This window comes from Enhydra lutris, unplaced genomic scaffold (genome assembly GCF_002288905.1).
Source record: "Enhydra lutris kenyoni isolate GAN:26980312 unplaced genomic scaffold, ASM228890v2 scaffoldscaffold26, whole genome shotgun sequence".
Taxonomy (NCBI): Eukaryota; Metazoa; Chordata; class Mammalia; order Carnivora; family Mustelidae; genus Enhydra; species Enhydra lutris.
This window is the reverse complement of record NW_019154110.1, coordinates 555,149-571,823: the sequence shown is the minus strand read 5'-3', so window position 1 is coordinate 571,823 and position 16,675 is coordinate 555,149. Positions and strand designations below refer to the sequence as shown.

General features: G+C 49.2%; 1 protein-coding gene across 1 annotated transcript in view; it reads left to right on the top strand.

Moving 5' to 3' along the window:
- LOC111151526 (RAP1 GTPase activating protein 2) overlaps positions 1-16,675 on the top strand; it is a 182,050-nt gene that overhangs the window by 143,966 nt on the left and 21,409 nt on the right. The window contains exons 9-14 of the mRNA XM_022509576.1: positions 270-348; positions 1,087-1,140; positions 3,629-3,712; positions 9,140-9,240; positions 11,422-11,551; positions 13,649-13,804. Coding sequence (XP_022365284.1) covers positions 270-348; positions 1,087-1,140; positions 3,629-3,712; positions 9,140-9,240; positions 11,422-11,551; positions 13,649-13,804 — 604 coding nt within the window. The remainder of the gene's footprint in view (positions 1-269; positions 349-1,086; positions 1,141-3,628; positions 3,713-9,139; positions 9,241-11,421; positions 11,552-13,648; positions 13,805-16,675) is intronic.

The following is a 16,675-nucleotide window of genomic DNA, read 5'->3' as shown; positions in this document are numbered from 1 at the left end:
ATCATGGTGAACTTGAAGGTGACTCTCCACACATCCCACATCTCGGTTGCAGAGATATAACAGTATACCCTCCTCCGGGATAAGTACAAGATTCCATTTTCCCACCACTTGAGTGTGGCGCCCAGCTCACGGGTTGGGTGAAATGCAGCAGATCTGACCCAGGGAGATGCAAAGCTAGTGTGCCTTGTGGTCTGGTGTGACCTCAGTGCTTTTCCTAATGGACTTCCTTTCTCATAGACCCCTTTTCTCACCTTCATTCACATGTGCAGGTCCAAAGTGAAGACAGTGCATGAAAGGATCCCCTTGGCTGGATTGAACAAGTTGCCCAGCGTCCCTCAGATTGCAAAGGTAACAACCAACCCCTGTGAGAAGTGGGCTTCCTTTCTTAAGCCCAGGGCTGGGGCAAGGGTGCAGGCTCGTCCAGAGAGGGCTCTGTCCTTGGAGAGGGGAAGGCCACTATGCTCTTTGGCCCTTGATGCCATGGTTGGGGTGAGGGAGGGCTATTGGCAGATGTCCTCATCTTGCCTACAACCTCCCCATCTCATCCTCACAGCTGAGGCTGCTCATGGCCTCCACCCCCAAGTTCACAGCTGGTCCAGGGGACCAGAGACATGGAAAGAAAGGGTTGGCTATGCAGAGTACTGTAGGACTTGAGAGGAGGATGAGGTCGGGTGGCCAGACAGTCTTCACAACACAGGAGAGATAGGCTGGAGGACGGCTAGGCTGTAGGTCCAGACAGAGGACACCCCCCACCCCCACATTGAGTAAGGAGCTGTCCATCAGCTGGTGGAGGGACCCATGTCTCTGCTCTGAGATATTGGGAGCTTGAGAACTGAGTCAGCAAAGTGGGGTGAGAAGGATGGTCGGACCCACATGTTGGGAGCAGGAATGCCAAGCAGAATTGTGCTGAATGCCTTCTGTGTGGCCTCAGTTTATCAGGAAACCCCAGGAAGGTGAGTTGGCTTTCCTGGCCACTAGTTAGTGAGCAGCAGAGCCAGGATTCAGCCCCGGGTCTTCTGACCCTGCAGCCCCAATGTTTTCAGTGGAAATGGCCCCTGAACTGTGTGTTTCTCTCTTCCTGCTTAGGCTTTCTGTGATGACGCTGTGGGGCTGAAATTCAACCCTATCCTATACCCCAAGGTGAGGACCTTCACCTCCTCCCCTCTCCCAGGGCTCTGTAGCTTGGCATGGATTTGCATACCGGTGGCTCTGTGGGATGTTCTGTGCATCTTGGTGGGGTTTTGTGGGGTCTCCAATAAACCTCCATGTCTCTCCCTCTCCCTTCTCACCCCTTTGCAAACTGGTCCACTGGAAACCTGTCCTTGGCCGTGCCTGGGGTGAGACCCACCTGAATTGGTCCCCATCTGTTGTGGGGGCGGTAGAGGGGTTGCAGTGTTGTGACCTCTCCCCCTTATTCTCGTCATACTTCCTGGAGGCCTTTCTGATGTAGGGAGTGATTCCACCTATAGCTGGAGGGTTAGTGCAGATCTGGTCTGCCATCATGGAGGAGCGAGGGGGCAGAACCCCACTAAGAGAGAAAAGGCCAGATCGTGGCTTCCCGTTGCCAGTGTTACTGCAGCTCTGAGGCCTTACAGCCCCTGCACAGCCCTAGTTAATAAACAGGCTGGTTCTGTTATCAGTTTCCTTCGGACTGGCCTGAATTTGACCCCAGTTGTGGGAGTGTGGGTGGGCAGAGGAACAATAATAACAAAACTAAACCAACAAGCCCACTCAAGAACAATTACGGCACGACAGGACCTAAATCACTCATGGACAGTGAATTGCTTTAAATTGGCCATGGGAAGATAGCCGGTGTGCAGACTGCTTCATGAGCCGGCAGGGTCTGGAGGGCCGGAAGGGGAAGTGAGTGGTGCTTCGAAGCTCACCCTGCGCACCCACACAGTGGCCGTGGAGGCTTGCTGGGGCTGGCTCAGTCCGCTCCCTGCACCCCGCTGCTGTTATTGAGGGATGGCTAGCTGGAATGTTTGGGTGGGGAAGAGAGGCCCTGTCCTGGCCGAGGAATTCGGCCCCCCCCTGGAACACATGGCTTGGATGTTCATGGTTGTGTTTGACACCATTCATCCCTGTGCTGTGACTGAGCTAACGGCAGGGTCCTCACCTGCACGGGAATGTGCCAGAGCCCCCCTCTCTCAGACACCCTCTGCACGTCTGGAGGCTCTCCCCAGAATAAGCTGCCCCCCATAGGCGTTTTCTTTCATTCAGGCTACCCTTCCCTTTATAATTAAAGCTGAATTAGTGAGTTTTAACTAAACATTAAAACCCTGTCACGAAGGCCTTATTTAACTACAAGTTTGGCAGGTTTTTGTCATCAAATCCTGTCTGCCGAGAGAAGCTGGGGACGGTGCTCATTTGCACAGTTCTCCCTGTGACTTGGAAAGCCTCCGGCTCTGGTAATAATGGAAAAGCAGCTGTATTTTCTTGTTTTCTGTATTTGAAGGACCACTTAGTCCGGCTGGGGTGTTAATCTGGCTGAGGGAGGGGTGTGTGTGTGTGTGTGTGTGTGTGTGTGTGTGTGTGTGTGTAATTCATAGAGTCTAGAACGTTCTGTGGGGCCTTCTCCATGGCTGGATGCCTCTTCCCTGGCAGGGCAGCTGGTCTGCAACTTTGACTGTTCCATGTGGGTGTGGGGTCTCCCTCTGGGCCTGGGCAGCAGTGCCGTTCCCGGCGGAGCTGAGAAGCGCCCATTTCCTTGGGTGGCTCAGAGCCTCCCTTGGGTTGCATATGCCGAACCACCAGACATGTCTTGTTTGTCCCTCCTGTGTAATATGTGGTCAGATCCCTCCTTTTTACTGCAGAGACTATCCCAATAAAGCCCAAGTCTCCTCCTTCCCAACAAGCTGGTTCAGCTCCGACCTTTCTGGAGGGTTACACAGATGATGAGGATGATGATGGTGATAGCTGCTCTGTTGCTCAGCACCTTACGTGCCTGGTGTTACTGAATCTTCACAACCACACATCTCCATTTAATGGATGGGAAAACTGAGGTCCAGAGAAGTAAAATGGCTCACTCAAAGCTAGGCAGGTAAAAGCAGCAGATTCAAGATACAGAGTTTGGTGTTTCTGAGCCCTGGACAGCAACACGGAGGCACAAGAGAAAACTAAACCAAACCAGTGGTCGGGGTTCTTGCCCACCCCACCCTCCCTTTGCATATTGTGTGTTCCTCCTTAGAGACCTCTCACTTAATGGATAAAGGGGGATTGAAGTCTGGGCATGAGCAGTGCCTTGCTTAAAATCGTATGCTGATCAGAGGTAATTAGGGCCAGCATCATCCTCGCTGACCAATTTTGGGGCCCTTCACTCTTTACATCACAGATGAAACACTGGGGCAAGTCTGTTCCTTGAATCTTGCTGGACTCCCAGGCCTTGGCTGGCCCATCTGGATGGGAATGGTGTGGAGATCCAGAGGTGTGGCTGCCGTGGGAGAGCCCCAGTCTGGGAACCAGCTGAGACCTCTGGCTTCCCCCTGTGCCTCCCCGCACATGTGTGGATGTCTCACACCATGGGGACACATTCTCCACCAGAATGAGTGCTTTCCCTTCCTTTTGCTTCCTCCCTTGTCCCTCAGTTAATAAACAGTCTGATTTCTTTCTCTCTACATTTTTCTAGGCCTCCCAAATGATTGTGTCCTATGATGAGCACGATGTCAACAACACGTTCAAATTTGGGGTTATTTATCAAAAAGCCAGGCAGGTAAGCATCACAAATCCATACTGGTCACTATACCCTGTGGTTTCTCTCTGGGGACTCCCTCTTTGCCTCCCTTCAAGCACAGAAGCTCTACGCTAGCTTCTTCCACATGCTAAGCACAACAGTCACGTTACAGGATGAATTAGGCTGGAGGTGACAGGATCTTCAAGGTGGGCTCCTCCTCACAAGAAGGCCTGCACATCCTTTAAACAGCAGTGTCATTTTTCATAAAGGAACTTCTAATTCTTCTTGGCTACCTCAGCTTATATTGAACTATGGGCTGTTGTCCTAAGAATAATCAGACTGGGTAGAGGGAATGGATTAGCACAAGCTGCTTTCTCCTTGCCTGCCCTTCTCCCAGCTGGGAATTAGTTCTTTCTCCCTGGACTTTCTTAGATTGCTGGAGCATTGCGTGCATCTCTTTCCAGCTCTGCATTCCGCAATGTCATGCCGGTGGCTTGAAATCAGCCATGGCGGAAGTATTTACACCAGGAAATTCGCAAACTAGGGCTCCTGCTTTCCCTCTTTGGAAACCTGGTTGTTAAAAAAAATTTCCCGGTACACTACTGCTCCCCCTCCTCTGTCTGTCATAGCACTTCTATGCTGCTTTGAGGTTAGGTGGTCAGGATAATGTTTCTCGAAGTGTGTTCCATGAGATGCTGGCCTGGTGGGTACTCTGTGAACAAATTCCTTGAGGTGGGGGCGATTGTGTGGGAACATTTTAAAGGCTCTAAGAACCCCAGGGTAAAGAGCTCACAGAGCTTTTTTGAACACAGTGTTTCCCATACTTATTTGACCACAAACTTCCCGTCTTGCCTATCATGGACATGCATTAACACCCTGAGAAGTGGGCTGCTGAACACACCCATGCTTCCTCACCTAGAAGGTTCTACACCAGGTTTATTCTGGTATCACCCAAGAGCCTAGCATGGTGGTTTTATGGAAATAACACTCAATAACTTTTTTCTGTGTGAATCAATGGATAAAAGTTTCGGTGCTCTTATGGTAGGTCAGTTGATAGTATCTTTCAACATTATCTATGGGGTTTTTGTTTTTTTTTTCCCCGTGATGGTGTGTTTCTTGACTAGCTGATAGTGGACTTCCTTGTCTGAAGTTACTAGACCACAAGAGAAGTGTGTTTGCTTAAAAACAGTCTAATTAAGTGAAGAGTTTAGTAGCTGGGAGGCCAACACGGATGAATCTTATAATTGAAGGGAGATTATTCAGGTAGCTGCTCTAATTATTTTTATATATTGCATATTTATTTTGTACAGGTCTGCTAATATAACCCCCCTAATTAAAGTTTTGCTTGTGAAATTTACCGTAGCAAATCTCATAAGATGATTACAACCCAGTGTTCTAGCAAAATTATAATTACCAAACATTAACCATCCACCTCTGGGAGGAGTCTGGGTGTTGTTTATTTACTGGATGCTGCTGAGCCCCGGTGGAGGTACACAGGGAGAAAAAAGTCTTTTTTAAAAGACTTTTAAAAAAGTTATTGTTTTGCAGACCTATACCCATGGGGCAGGTTATATGAACATTTGTTGCATGAAAGCTCTATGCCGTTCTTAGGATACAAGTAAGTTCCCTCTAATTCTCCTGTTTGTCAGACACAGTGTTGACTAAGACCCCCTCCCTGAGCACATGGTCAGACTCATGGCCAGTGTAAAAATACGCTGCTAGCACCAGGCTGGGTGTCCGTCCTAGCGAGAGCTGCACGCCCTGCTGAATAAGCTGGATTGCTTTCTCCAGAGAAGATGTGTGTTACCTGGAAGCAGCTGTTCTCGCACACTCTGGCCTCACGACCTGGGGTAAACAGCACGCTGGGTCAGAGTTGTGTGTGATGCCTTTGTGGCATGCTCTCTATACAGCAGGAATCAGCACACTTTCTGTGATTGGCCGGATAATTAATATTTCAGATTTCATGAGCCGTACTGTCTCTGTGGAACTAACTACCCAACCCTGCCTTTGTATTGCAAAAGCAGCCATAGACAGAATCAAATGGATAGTCCTGACTGTGTTCCAATAAAGCTTTATTTATAAAGCAGCAGACTGGATGTGGCCCCTGGGCCACAGTTTGCTGACCCCTGCTAGAGGGCCATGTTTCCCAAACTTCAGACATTCACAAATGACATCCAAGATCACATTTTCTCCTGTTTGCCTCTCTTACACTTTTTATTGCACCTGTACTATTAACTACCTCACATTTTCTTTAAAAAGCCTTTTTTTCCCACCTTACATGCATGGTTTAAAGGAAATTTTGTATCACCATTCTAATTAGAAAATCAATATCCCTTGCATGAAATGAAGGTCATTCGAAAAAGGAAATACCATGAAAAAGAGTGAAGTTATTGAAATCTAGCTAGATTTTGCTGCCCGTTGAAGGCATAGAACCTGGGATCTGCTCTTTTTTGTGATGAAGCAGGTGTTAAGGAGATATTAAAGAGTCACCTATTAAAGACTTTCTCCTTGAAGGGATTGCTCATGCTGGAGTTTCCCGGGTCATCTGCAGCTGTGAACTGCCATCTGTGGATGTTTGTGAGTCATTGCTCTTTGCCGATCCTGCCTCAGTGGGCAGAGCCTGCTGATCAGGCAGGGCCATGCACTGCTTGGATCCTGTCACAAGGGCAGAGCTTACTACCATTTTCAGCTTTGCTTTCTACTTTTTTTAAATTATTAAACTTTTAACTTCTAGATGTTTGTAGATTGGCATGCAGTTTTAAGAAATAATACAGAAAGCTCTTGTGTGCCCTTTACCCAGTTTTCCCCAAAGGTAATGTCTTATAAAACTGTAGTGCGCAATTACAGCCAGGATATTGACACTGATACAATCCTCAGATCTTATTCAGACTTCTCCAGGCTTTCATGTGACCATAGGGATGTGTGTGTGTGTGTGTGTGTGTGTGTGTGTGTGTGTGTGTATTTCATTGTATATAATTTTATTACAGTGTAGGCTTCACAGTCAAAATACAGAAGAAGTCCACCAACACAAGGATCCCTTATGTGGCCCTTTCATAAGCATGCCCACCTCCTTCTTGCCTCCATCATCCCTTCCTACCTCCAGTCCCTGAGCCCTGGCAACCACTAATGTATTCTCTACTTTCTAACACTTTGTTATTTGAAAATTGTTACATAGACGGGATCATACACTATATAACCTTTGGATATTGGCTCTTTTTCCCACTCAGGGAGATTCATCCAAATTCTTCTGTGTATCTGTAAGGGGGTGGGGTCCATTGTTTTTTCATGGCTGCGTAGTATTCCGTGGTGTGACTATACTGTGGTCTGCTTAACTGGTCACCCTTGGAGGGATATCTGGGTGGTTTCCAATTTGGGGGGATTATGAATAAAGCTGCTGTGAACATTTGTATATAGGTTTTTGGGTGAGCATAAATTTTCATTTCTCTGGGGTAAATGCCGAGGAGCATATGCTGGGTTTATGGTAATTACATGTTCAGTTTTGTAAAAAGCTGCTGAACTGTTTTCTAGAGTGGTTGTTCCATTTTGCATTCCTACCAGCAATGTATGCGTAATCCATTTCCTCTACATCCTCACCAGCATTTGGTGTTGTTACTATTTTTTAATTTTAGCCATTCTGATAGATGTGTAGTAATGTCTCATAATGGTTTTAATTTGTATTTCCCTAATGGCGGCTAATGGTGTTGAAGATCTTTTCATGTGCTTATTTGCCCTCTGTATATATTTCTTTGGGTGAAATGACTATTCATGTCGTTTTTTTTTTTTTTAATCTTTTTATTTATTTATTTGACAGAGAGAGAGAGAAATCACAAGTAGGCAGGCAGAGAGAGAGGGGAAAAAGCAGGCTCCCCGCTGAGCAGAGAGCCCAATGTGGGGCTCGATCCCAGGACCCTGAGATCATGACCTGAGCCGAAGGCAGAGGCTTAACACACTGAGCCACCCAGGTGCCCCTCATTTCCGTTATTTTTAAGATGTTATTTTTAAGTAATTTCTACACCCAACATTGGGGTTGAACTCACAACCCCAACATCAAGAGTCATATGCTGTCCCGACCAACCAGCCAGGTGCCCCTCTTTTGACCATTTTCTAATTGGATTTTTTTTTTAACTGTTCGAAACTTTTCATAACAGATTTATTGAGGTGTAACTCACATTTAATATGATTCAAATGTGTACGACTCAGTGGCTTGGAGTATATTCACAGAGTTATAAAACCATCACCACTATCTAACTCCAGATAATTTTCATCAACCCCCAAAGAAACCCCATACCTATTAGCGGTCCATCCATATCCATTCTTGCCAGCTCCCGTCATCACAAATCTACTTTCTGTCTCTATGGATTTGGCTGTTCCGAACACATTGTGTAAATGGAATCATAATATGTGGTCTTTTTTGTCTAGTTTCTTTTGCTTAACATGTTTTCAAGGGTCATCCATGTTGTGGCATGAGGCAGTCCTGCATTCCTTTGACGGCAGAATTATGTATTGTATGGACATACCACATTTCGTTTATCTGTTTGTCAGTTGATGGACATTCTGGTTGTTTCCACTTTTGGACTGTTATGAATAATGCTGCTTTTAAGATTCATGTGCAAGTTTCTATGTGGACTTATGTTTTCCTTTTTCTTGGATATATTCTTAGGAGTAGAATTGCTGGGCCATATGGTAACTCTATGCTTAGCCTTTTGAAGAACTGCCAGACTGTTTTCCAAAGAGACAGCACCGTTTTACATTCCTACCAGCAGTGTATGAGGCTTCTGACTTTTCCATATCCTCACCATCAGTTCTTTTTTTTTTTTTAAGATGTATTTTTTTTTTTTTCTTTAAGAGAGGGATGGAGAGAGAGAGCAAGCAGGGGGCAGGTAGAGGGAGAGGAGAAAACTCCTCAAGCAGACTCCCCACTGAGCTTGGAGCCTGACATGCGGCTCGATCCCAGGCCCCTGAGCTCCTGACCCCAGCTGAAATCAGGGGTCTGCTGCTCAGCTGACTGAGCCACTCAGGTACCCCCTCTCTGTCAGTTTTTGTCTTTCTTCTTGATTATAGCCACCCAGGGAGAGAGATTATGATTTTGATTACTACTGAGTTTTGAGAGTTCTGTATATATTCTTGCTACTAGTCCTTTGTCAGAAGTCCAACTATTAATTTTTCATTAATGGAATGGATTTTGGTATCAAGTCTAAGAACTCTTTGCTTCAGCTCTGCCTTTTGCGCTGGCCAGCAGCCTGTGTTGTGCTGGCAAGTCCTCACTAACCAGCCCCGAAGTTCCGGCTCTGCTGACTGAATGCTATTTGTTCTTCCTCCAGTCAAGCAGAGGCAGTGGTTGGCAAATGTCTTGGGGCTGGGGAGAAAGGAAGAAAAGGACCAGGTAGCTGGGCAGCCACATTCCTTCCCTTGGCATCAAGAAGGCTTTTCTTTCTGACTCTTACCCTGATTCTGTTTCTCTTTCAGACCCTGGAGGAAGAGCTGTTTGGAAACAATGAGGAGAGTCCAGCTTTCAAGGAGTTCTTGGACCTTTTGGGGGACACGATCACACTGCAGGATTTCAAAGGGTGAGTTTCTGCCAAGGGCTCTGGCCCTAGTGATGAAAGCCTGGAGTAAGGGAGAGGGGCAACAGTTGAGTCTCGGGGGTATGTGAAAGGTGAAAACACACACAGGAAACATGGGATTGTTTTTTGGCAAGTGACCAATATTCCCCTGCATCCCTAAGAAAACGGGTGACGTGGGGGATAACCCAGAATGGCACATTCTCTGAATGGCACTGACACTGGCTTTCCAATGTGTAATGAAACTGCTCTGACCAAGAGTGAAATGAATCTACCTTCTCTGTCACTCACTGGCCAGGCCTTCAGGAAAGAGGGCCCTGTCAGGGGAAGGGGCCCATTTCAGAGAATACACAGAAAGAATGGATAATTAAGAAGTGGTGGAAATACAGTAATCTCCCTGGCAGAAATTTGTGCGGTAGCCTCTGATTCTCTTAAGTGGGAAGAAAGAATATTGGGACTATGCTTGGAAAACTCTGGCCCTTGATTTCCCTTGACAAAGGCAACATTTGACCGGAACTTCCGGCCTGGCCAGCCTGTTCTGTGCCTTGTGGCTGACATGCCGCTGAACCCCAGGGATCCCCTGCTTCGTCAGCCAGATTGACAGGATCTCCTATCAGGTGCGAAAGTGCCCAGCTCTGGGCCTGGTGTGTAGTGGTGTTCAGTTATTACTTTCTTCCCCGCTCCCTTCTCTTCTCCACTTCTTCTTTCCCCCTCCAAGGTCATCACTGCCACCTGGCGTCAGTCACACATGGGTAAAAGTCCCATCTCCACCACTTACTGGCTCTGTGTCTTTGAACAAGTGCCTTAACCCCTGAAAGCCTCAGTTTCCTCTTCTGTAGCGGGAGGTAAAGATAGTGCTGATGCCGCCAGGTTGTTGAGGGATTCAAGTAGATCCTGCATGTGAAGTAGCAGGGCTGGGGCCCCATGCAGAGTTAGCGCGGGGAGTCCTTCCATTCTTGCTCTTCTTGTGCCCCCTTCCGTCAGCTCTGAGGAGCCATCATTGTAAGATGCATCCTGGTTTCAGAGATGTTCAAGTATGAAAAAAGGTGTGCCTTAGAATAGATGAAGTAGGGACGCCTGGGTAGCTCAGTTGGTTAAGCAGCTGCCTTCGGCTCAGGTCATGATCCCAGCGTCCTGGGATCGAGTCCCACATCGGGCTCCTTGCTCGTCAGGGAACCTGCTTCTCCCTCTGCCTCTGCCTGCCATTCTGTCTGCCGATGCTCGCTCTCTCCCTCTCTCTCTCTAACAAAAAAAAAAAAAAAATAAAAAAAAAAAAAAAAAGAATAGATGAAGTAAAGGCTCTTAAAACCAGGAGGAACCCCAGAGATCATGGACTTCTAGCCCTTTATTGTGTAGAGGAAGAAACTGAGGCAGATGAGGACAGGTGAAGTGATGTGCCCGAGGTCACGCGTTGGCTTATCGGCAGGACCCAGAGCGCCTGACCCCCAGCCTGCTGAGCTTCCCGCCATGCCGGGAGGAGCACGTTTTCTGGTTTGTCTTACAACGTTTTCGGGGACTGACATCCAGGGTGTGCTTTATTTAATTTTCTTAAAGGAACCTGCATCCCCTCCCCTTGCTGAAGACTGTGACCCATGGCCGGGAGCCCACGTCTAGAAAGGAAGAAGGGGTGGCTCCCGGAAGCCCACCCAGGGTCTTAGTACTTTTCTTTCCTGCCTTTGAGGAGATACCGGAGAGGGGCTCCTTGGACACCGCTGGGGTGGATGCTGCTGTGGCTGGGTCTCCGCGTGAGGGACTGGCTGGGCAGAAATCCAGAGTCTGTCACTTCTTCACGCTGCCTCTGGATGCTCCCACAGGAGAGCTGGTTGCCCTGGCTCTGGGCTGAGGACTTGGACATGGCCTCGCGGAGAGGAAAGGCTTATGCCCAGCCGTGGGGGCCGCTGGCACCCGGGATGGCGTTTGGGATTGAGGATGGGTGACCTCCCTTCCTGTTGGCCGGATGGATGTTCTGCCTCTGTCTCTTAAACAAGAGGCTTATGGGTAGACCTCTGGGTCTCGGGTACTCAGGAGCCCAGACCCCCCGCGCCGGGCCTATCATTCTGTCTGTGCCCCCACTCTCGCGTGTCTTCTTGTTCCTTCTCCGGCCCCTGTATCCTCAGGGAAGGCACCACGTAGCCTACTTTTCCTCACACTTACTCCCTTCCTGCTCTTGCCCTGTTTTGCTGACAGTTTTCGCGGAGGCCTGGATGTGACCCACGGACAGACGGGGGTGGAATCCGTGTACACGATATTCCGGGACAGAGAGATCATGTTTCACGTCTCCACAAAGCTGCCGTTTACCGAGGGAGACGCCCAGCAGGTAACCTGGATCGGGAGGGCGTTGGGAGCGTGGGGCATGTGAGGTGAAAGCCAGCTTCTGGTGTTGGGTACTTGAGGGGCTGGTCCCCTTTCCCACTTTCATAATCCAGAGGCCAGTCTGTTCACAATGTGTCTCACCCTTGTGGCCTGTCATGGCACCTGGTGTGGGAGGAAGGACAGGGCTCCTGCTTGTCTCGCTCTGACAGGTGGGGAAACTGCAGCTCAGCGTGGTTGGGGGCAGAGCTGGGAGCAGAGTCCAAGTGCCCTGCTTGTGTAGGGTGGTGGTGAGGAGGACATGATAGCATTTGCAAGTAGCAGCTTGACGCCAGCTCTGTCACTCGGGGGTATGTGGCTCTGGGCAAGCTGGTTAACCTTGTGGCCTCATGCTCCTCAGCTGCAAAACAGATAAGACCACCTAAGTCACAGGATTGTTGGGGGCATCACAGAAGGTTCTGAAGGTACGGTTCAGTATGGTGCCTGGCTTGTGGCAGGCTTCCTTCCTGACCATGGCCCTCCTTCCTGCCCCAGTGATGGGTGGCAGGACCCCCCAACAGTGGTTATTGCCCCCCACCTCTCAACCTTTCTAGTCTCATCTCTTGCTGCACCTGCTCATGGACAGGAGCTCGGCCTTCACCTCAACCAGGGAACCTGGATGAGACCTCTGCATCCAGCATTGTCCTGCCCTCCCTCTCATTTGCTGCTTTGGAGAGTGGTGTGTCCCCAAGGTGGCCCAGCTCTTTTCTCGGGGAGCCCTGAAATCAGCAGCTGAGGCCTGGCTGCTGCACCATCTGCCCCCTCCCACTCTTTGTGCCTTTTCAGTCTCTAGGAAACTCAGAAAGGAAGGTAGGCTCTTCCCCAGACTCTGACCCATTCCTGTCTGAGCAGGGAGCTGAGGAGGGAGCACAGATGTAATACTGTAAACATAGTGCCTGGCTTCGTAGGGAAAAAGGAAATTGGCAAATGAGACTGTGATTTGGCTCTAAAATAACCACGGAATGTTCCAGAAACAAATGGGAGCAGGATTCCTTTTGAATCCAAAGTAGGTTTTTCTCTCCATGTTTCACCTTTGTCTCTGTTCCCTCATGGCCTCCTCGCCCCCTGCCCAGCCTGGGGCTTTCTTTCAGTCTCCCCTATATTCAGTGGGAAGTACACAGAGCTTGGCTTTCTGCAAGGGCTGAATAAATATTAATTTTCTGCTCCCAAGAAATGGGAGGAGGTGGGTGGGATAAGTGAGACAATTCGTGTAAAAGTGCCCAACCTGGGGCTCAGTCTACAGCAGTGCTCCGTAAATATAAAAGTCAATGTGAAACGTAGAGCCTGCATGCCTGAGGCGCTTAATCGAGGAACAAACGCATAGGTAGGCACCTAGCCAGGACTCCGTGGCCCCAGTATTTGAAGTCACACATGCGAACAGCACGGCATGGTTCCTGACGCACAGTAGCTGCTCGGTGATTGAGTGAGCCTGTGCAAGGACCTGGCCCAGTTTGAATCAGGCATGGCTTTCTCTCCCGTGACCCCTGCCAAGCCAGGTTGCTCTCTTTCTCTAAGCATGGCTCTCCCTCTGCTCGCTAATCCCTGCGCATCCACATTTCCTTCAAGCACTGCCCACCCACCCCATCTCCTCTTCCAGGAAGCCTTCTCCAGTTAGCGCCAGGCCTCTGATTTTGCCTTCCTCTCTGCCCCCATAGTGCCAGATGTTTTGTGTGTGGCAGCCGACGTAGCACCTGCTGGCTGGTGCCTTTGTTACTGTTCTCAGGCAGCTTCATCTGTGTTTCTGTCCCTTCCAGACCCATTACAGGTTCTGCCAGGGCAAAACCCATTCCTCATCTTTTAACCATTCTCCCCAAGTCCTGTGTCAGGACCCTGGCTCCTCTAGAGCTCTGTAACATGCTTACTAGCCGCTACCTATCTAGTCTTCCCCATTTTTTTCTTTTTGGTGGCTTCTGAAGATTGGGGGGGAAAACTCCCCTGGAGAGCTAGGTCTCAGAGTTACAGGGTTTCTGTATAAAGATAGAATAATGAGGACTTTCCTGTCTAGATCTTGTCTGTTTTCAGGTTGTTCCTAGCTGGCTTATAACAATGACCACTTTTTGTTTAGCTCCAGAGAAAGAGACACATTGGGAATGACATTGTGGCCATCATCTTCCAAGAAGAAAACACACCGTTTGTCCCAGATATGATTGCCTCCAACTTCTTACACGCCTACATTGTCGTGCAGGCTGAGAACCCGGGCACGGAGACCCCTTCCTACAAGGTGAGAAGAATGCTCGTTGGAGGAACTGGGGGGCTCAGGCACTTTACCATACCTTCTGGATTTAGTAATGTCGAGGACCACTAGTTCTCCATGGCTTCTCAGGCCATTCTCCAAAATGATACTCCTAGCATTGGTGTGATTAGTTTTCTAGAAATCCCAGGTTTCTGGGATTTGGGAGCTGGACTTGGTGGAAGTCACCTTCTGAGGTCATCTCATCCATCTGGCTGCCTGTGGGTTCAACAGCATCTCACTCAAGGGTTGAGAAGCTCCTGGTGCCTCTGTTTGGAATCTGGTGATGCCATTGGCTGGACTAAGGCAGAGCCAGAGGAGAGAAAAAAAGAGAAGGTTGGGGGTGGAGGGACCATCAGGAAAGGGAGAGGAAGAGGGGTGGTAACAAAGAGAAAGAAGGTAAAGGAGAAATGTTTATGGTGAGAATGGTGGTGAGTAGGGGGCCTGGTAGACCCTGGCCATGGGGTGGGTCCTTCTGGTTTAGCTGTTCTGGAAGAAATGATTGATTTTAATTTGAAGACTCCAGGGAGGTGGGGTTGCAAGTGGCTGAGTCTGAGCCTCCAGATCAACAAGTGGTCTTCCAGAATGGCTTAGTATCCTCCCTAATGCAGGTAAGCCCCAGCAGTCCTCACCCTGCCCATTCCTGGTGACTGTACCACCAGCCCTGCCCTTCTCTTCTCCATGAGAAGCAGTTCTGACCTCTTGGGCAACAGTTGCTCTCCATCTCAGTGGTGTTGGGGGTGTGGGATCCAAGGGAGCTAGATTGAGGCAGGGTCTTTAAAGTGGGTGTCAGCCTTAGAACCCATTGTGGTTATATGCAAAATGTTGTTTATGCAAAGAATGTTGAGTTTAGGTGCTGCTTTTGTTTTAGGGGGAGAGAAACCAAAGCTCAAATACTCAGAGGACTCCCTGTTCCCTAAAGTGCTAGGAACCACTGTTATAACAGGGAAATGAGCGCATCTTTGCTAAGGGGAAATTGGGAAACCTGAAAATGTAATAACTGTGTCATCTCTTGAGCCCACAAGTCCCTAGTGCTTCATGGCCACCTTCACGAAGTATCCACTTTGCTTGGTTTTAGCCCAGGTCATGATCTCAGGGTCATGGGATCAAGCCCTGTGTTGGGCTCTGCACTCAGTGGGAGTCTGCTGGAGATCCTTTCCTTTTGCCCCGTCTCTGTCTCTCTCTCTCTTTCTCAAAGATGTTGGAAAAGAAAAATGATGTCATATAATTGTTACATCAGTAGAAACCCACATATTTTAAGTGCATAATTCACATCAACTTTAAAACTCAATATGAGACTACAAATAGAACCTCACACTCTCTCCTATGAGGGAAGCTAATTCTTTCACATCCCCCTGTTTGCGTTCCTGCTCCTCTGTCACTGAGCAGTTTTAGCCAAAAAGTCAGAAAAGCTGTGGTTTGGGCATTTCCTTGAAGGATCAACTTCCTAGACCAAAATGGGGATTCATGTCAGACAGCTCCCCAGTTTGTTGATGGGAGCAAGTGTATTCAGTTGGTGCCTCCTGTGGGCCTGGCTAGGGATGGGGCATGTGGAAGTGATGTATAGAACTGGCCTCTCGGGAGAGAGAGGGGACCGTTGAGGTGGAGTTCAGCCACTGGGCCACTCAGACAGCCAAGTGGCTCTTTCCACAGCCAGTAGAGGCAGAGGGCCACCGAGGAGGGTCTTCAAGGTCAAGCTGTGTGGTGGGAAGGCTCCCAGCCCCTGCCGGGCAGTCATGGGTTCATGTGTGGCTTGTCTGCTGGGCCCCTGCTGGCAGAATGAGGCTCCTTGTGGATGCTTAGTATTTGTTTTTAGCTCCCACTAGGAAATGGAACTCAGCTAACTGGCTTCTCCACTTTCCCAAGAGCTTAGTGGAGTGGGAAAATACAGAGATCCAAAAAAAGCAGCACCTCACCTCCAGCTTTGATGCTGGAAGTCTTTACCACATCCTCCCAACCCCAGCCCATGGTCCAGGGAAAAGCATTGTCCTCAGAGATGGTGGCGATCACAGAGAAGTAGGACCCACAGGAAGAGCCCGACTGTCCCAAGCTGCAGGACCATGTAGTTCACCTGCGGGGGAAATATCTGGGCCGGAAAGGCAAGACCTGTGAATGGGGGGCCAGGGGTGCAGAGCACAGGGAGGGAGACCAGCCTTCCTAGGTACTCCCCAAAGCTCTGTCCAGTCACACTCCCAGCAGCACACCAGGTGATGAGAAGACTGGGGAGGACCCTAGGAGATTCCTCAGAGGGTCCAGGGTAAAATGGGACGTTTGCTGACCTCTGCAGACTTAGGGGCTATAGCAGAAGAGGCTGAGATAGCCCCAGGGAGCCGTCCACAGGGGAGGAAAGAAGAGGAAAGGGAGGGAAGGACAGGGGTAGGAATGTTCAGGAAGGGCCCCCACACTGAGAGGCTCAGGAGCTGGGGGTTCTGGTCCTGGCCCTGCTTCTGACTGCTCTGTGACCTTGGGCCAGTTCCTTCCCTCTCTGGACCTCAGCTTCCATTTGTGTGAAATGAGGAAGTTGGACTAGACAGTCTTTGCGTTCCCTCCAGCCCTGACATACTGCAGGAAGGGAAGTGGGGCCAGGGCAGGGGTGCCGAGGAAGAAGGAGGGGTGAGAGAGAGAGAGGGAGGGAGGTTAAGAAGTGTTTTAGGGGAACTCTGTAGTATTTGAGGTGTCCTTTATTAGGTACAGGTCAGTAGGGAAAGTTAAAAAAAAACAACAACAACCAAAAGCACCAGGTAGCAGGTTACCCCTCCCCAGGTGTTTGCTCCGTATAAGGCACTGTGCTGGATTCTTAAAATCACAGTCTTCTAGAATCTTCCCAAGCCCCTGGTCAGGCAGGGTCTCTCTTCCTCAATT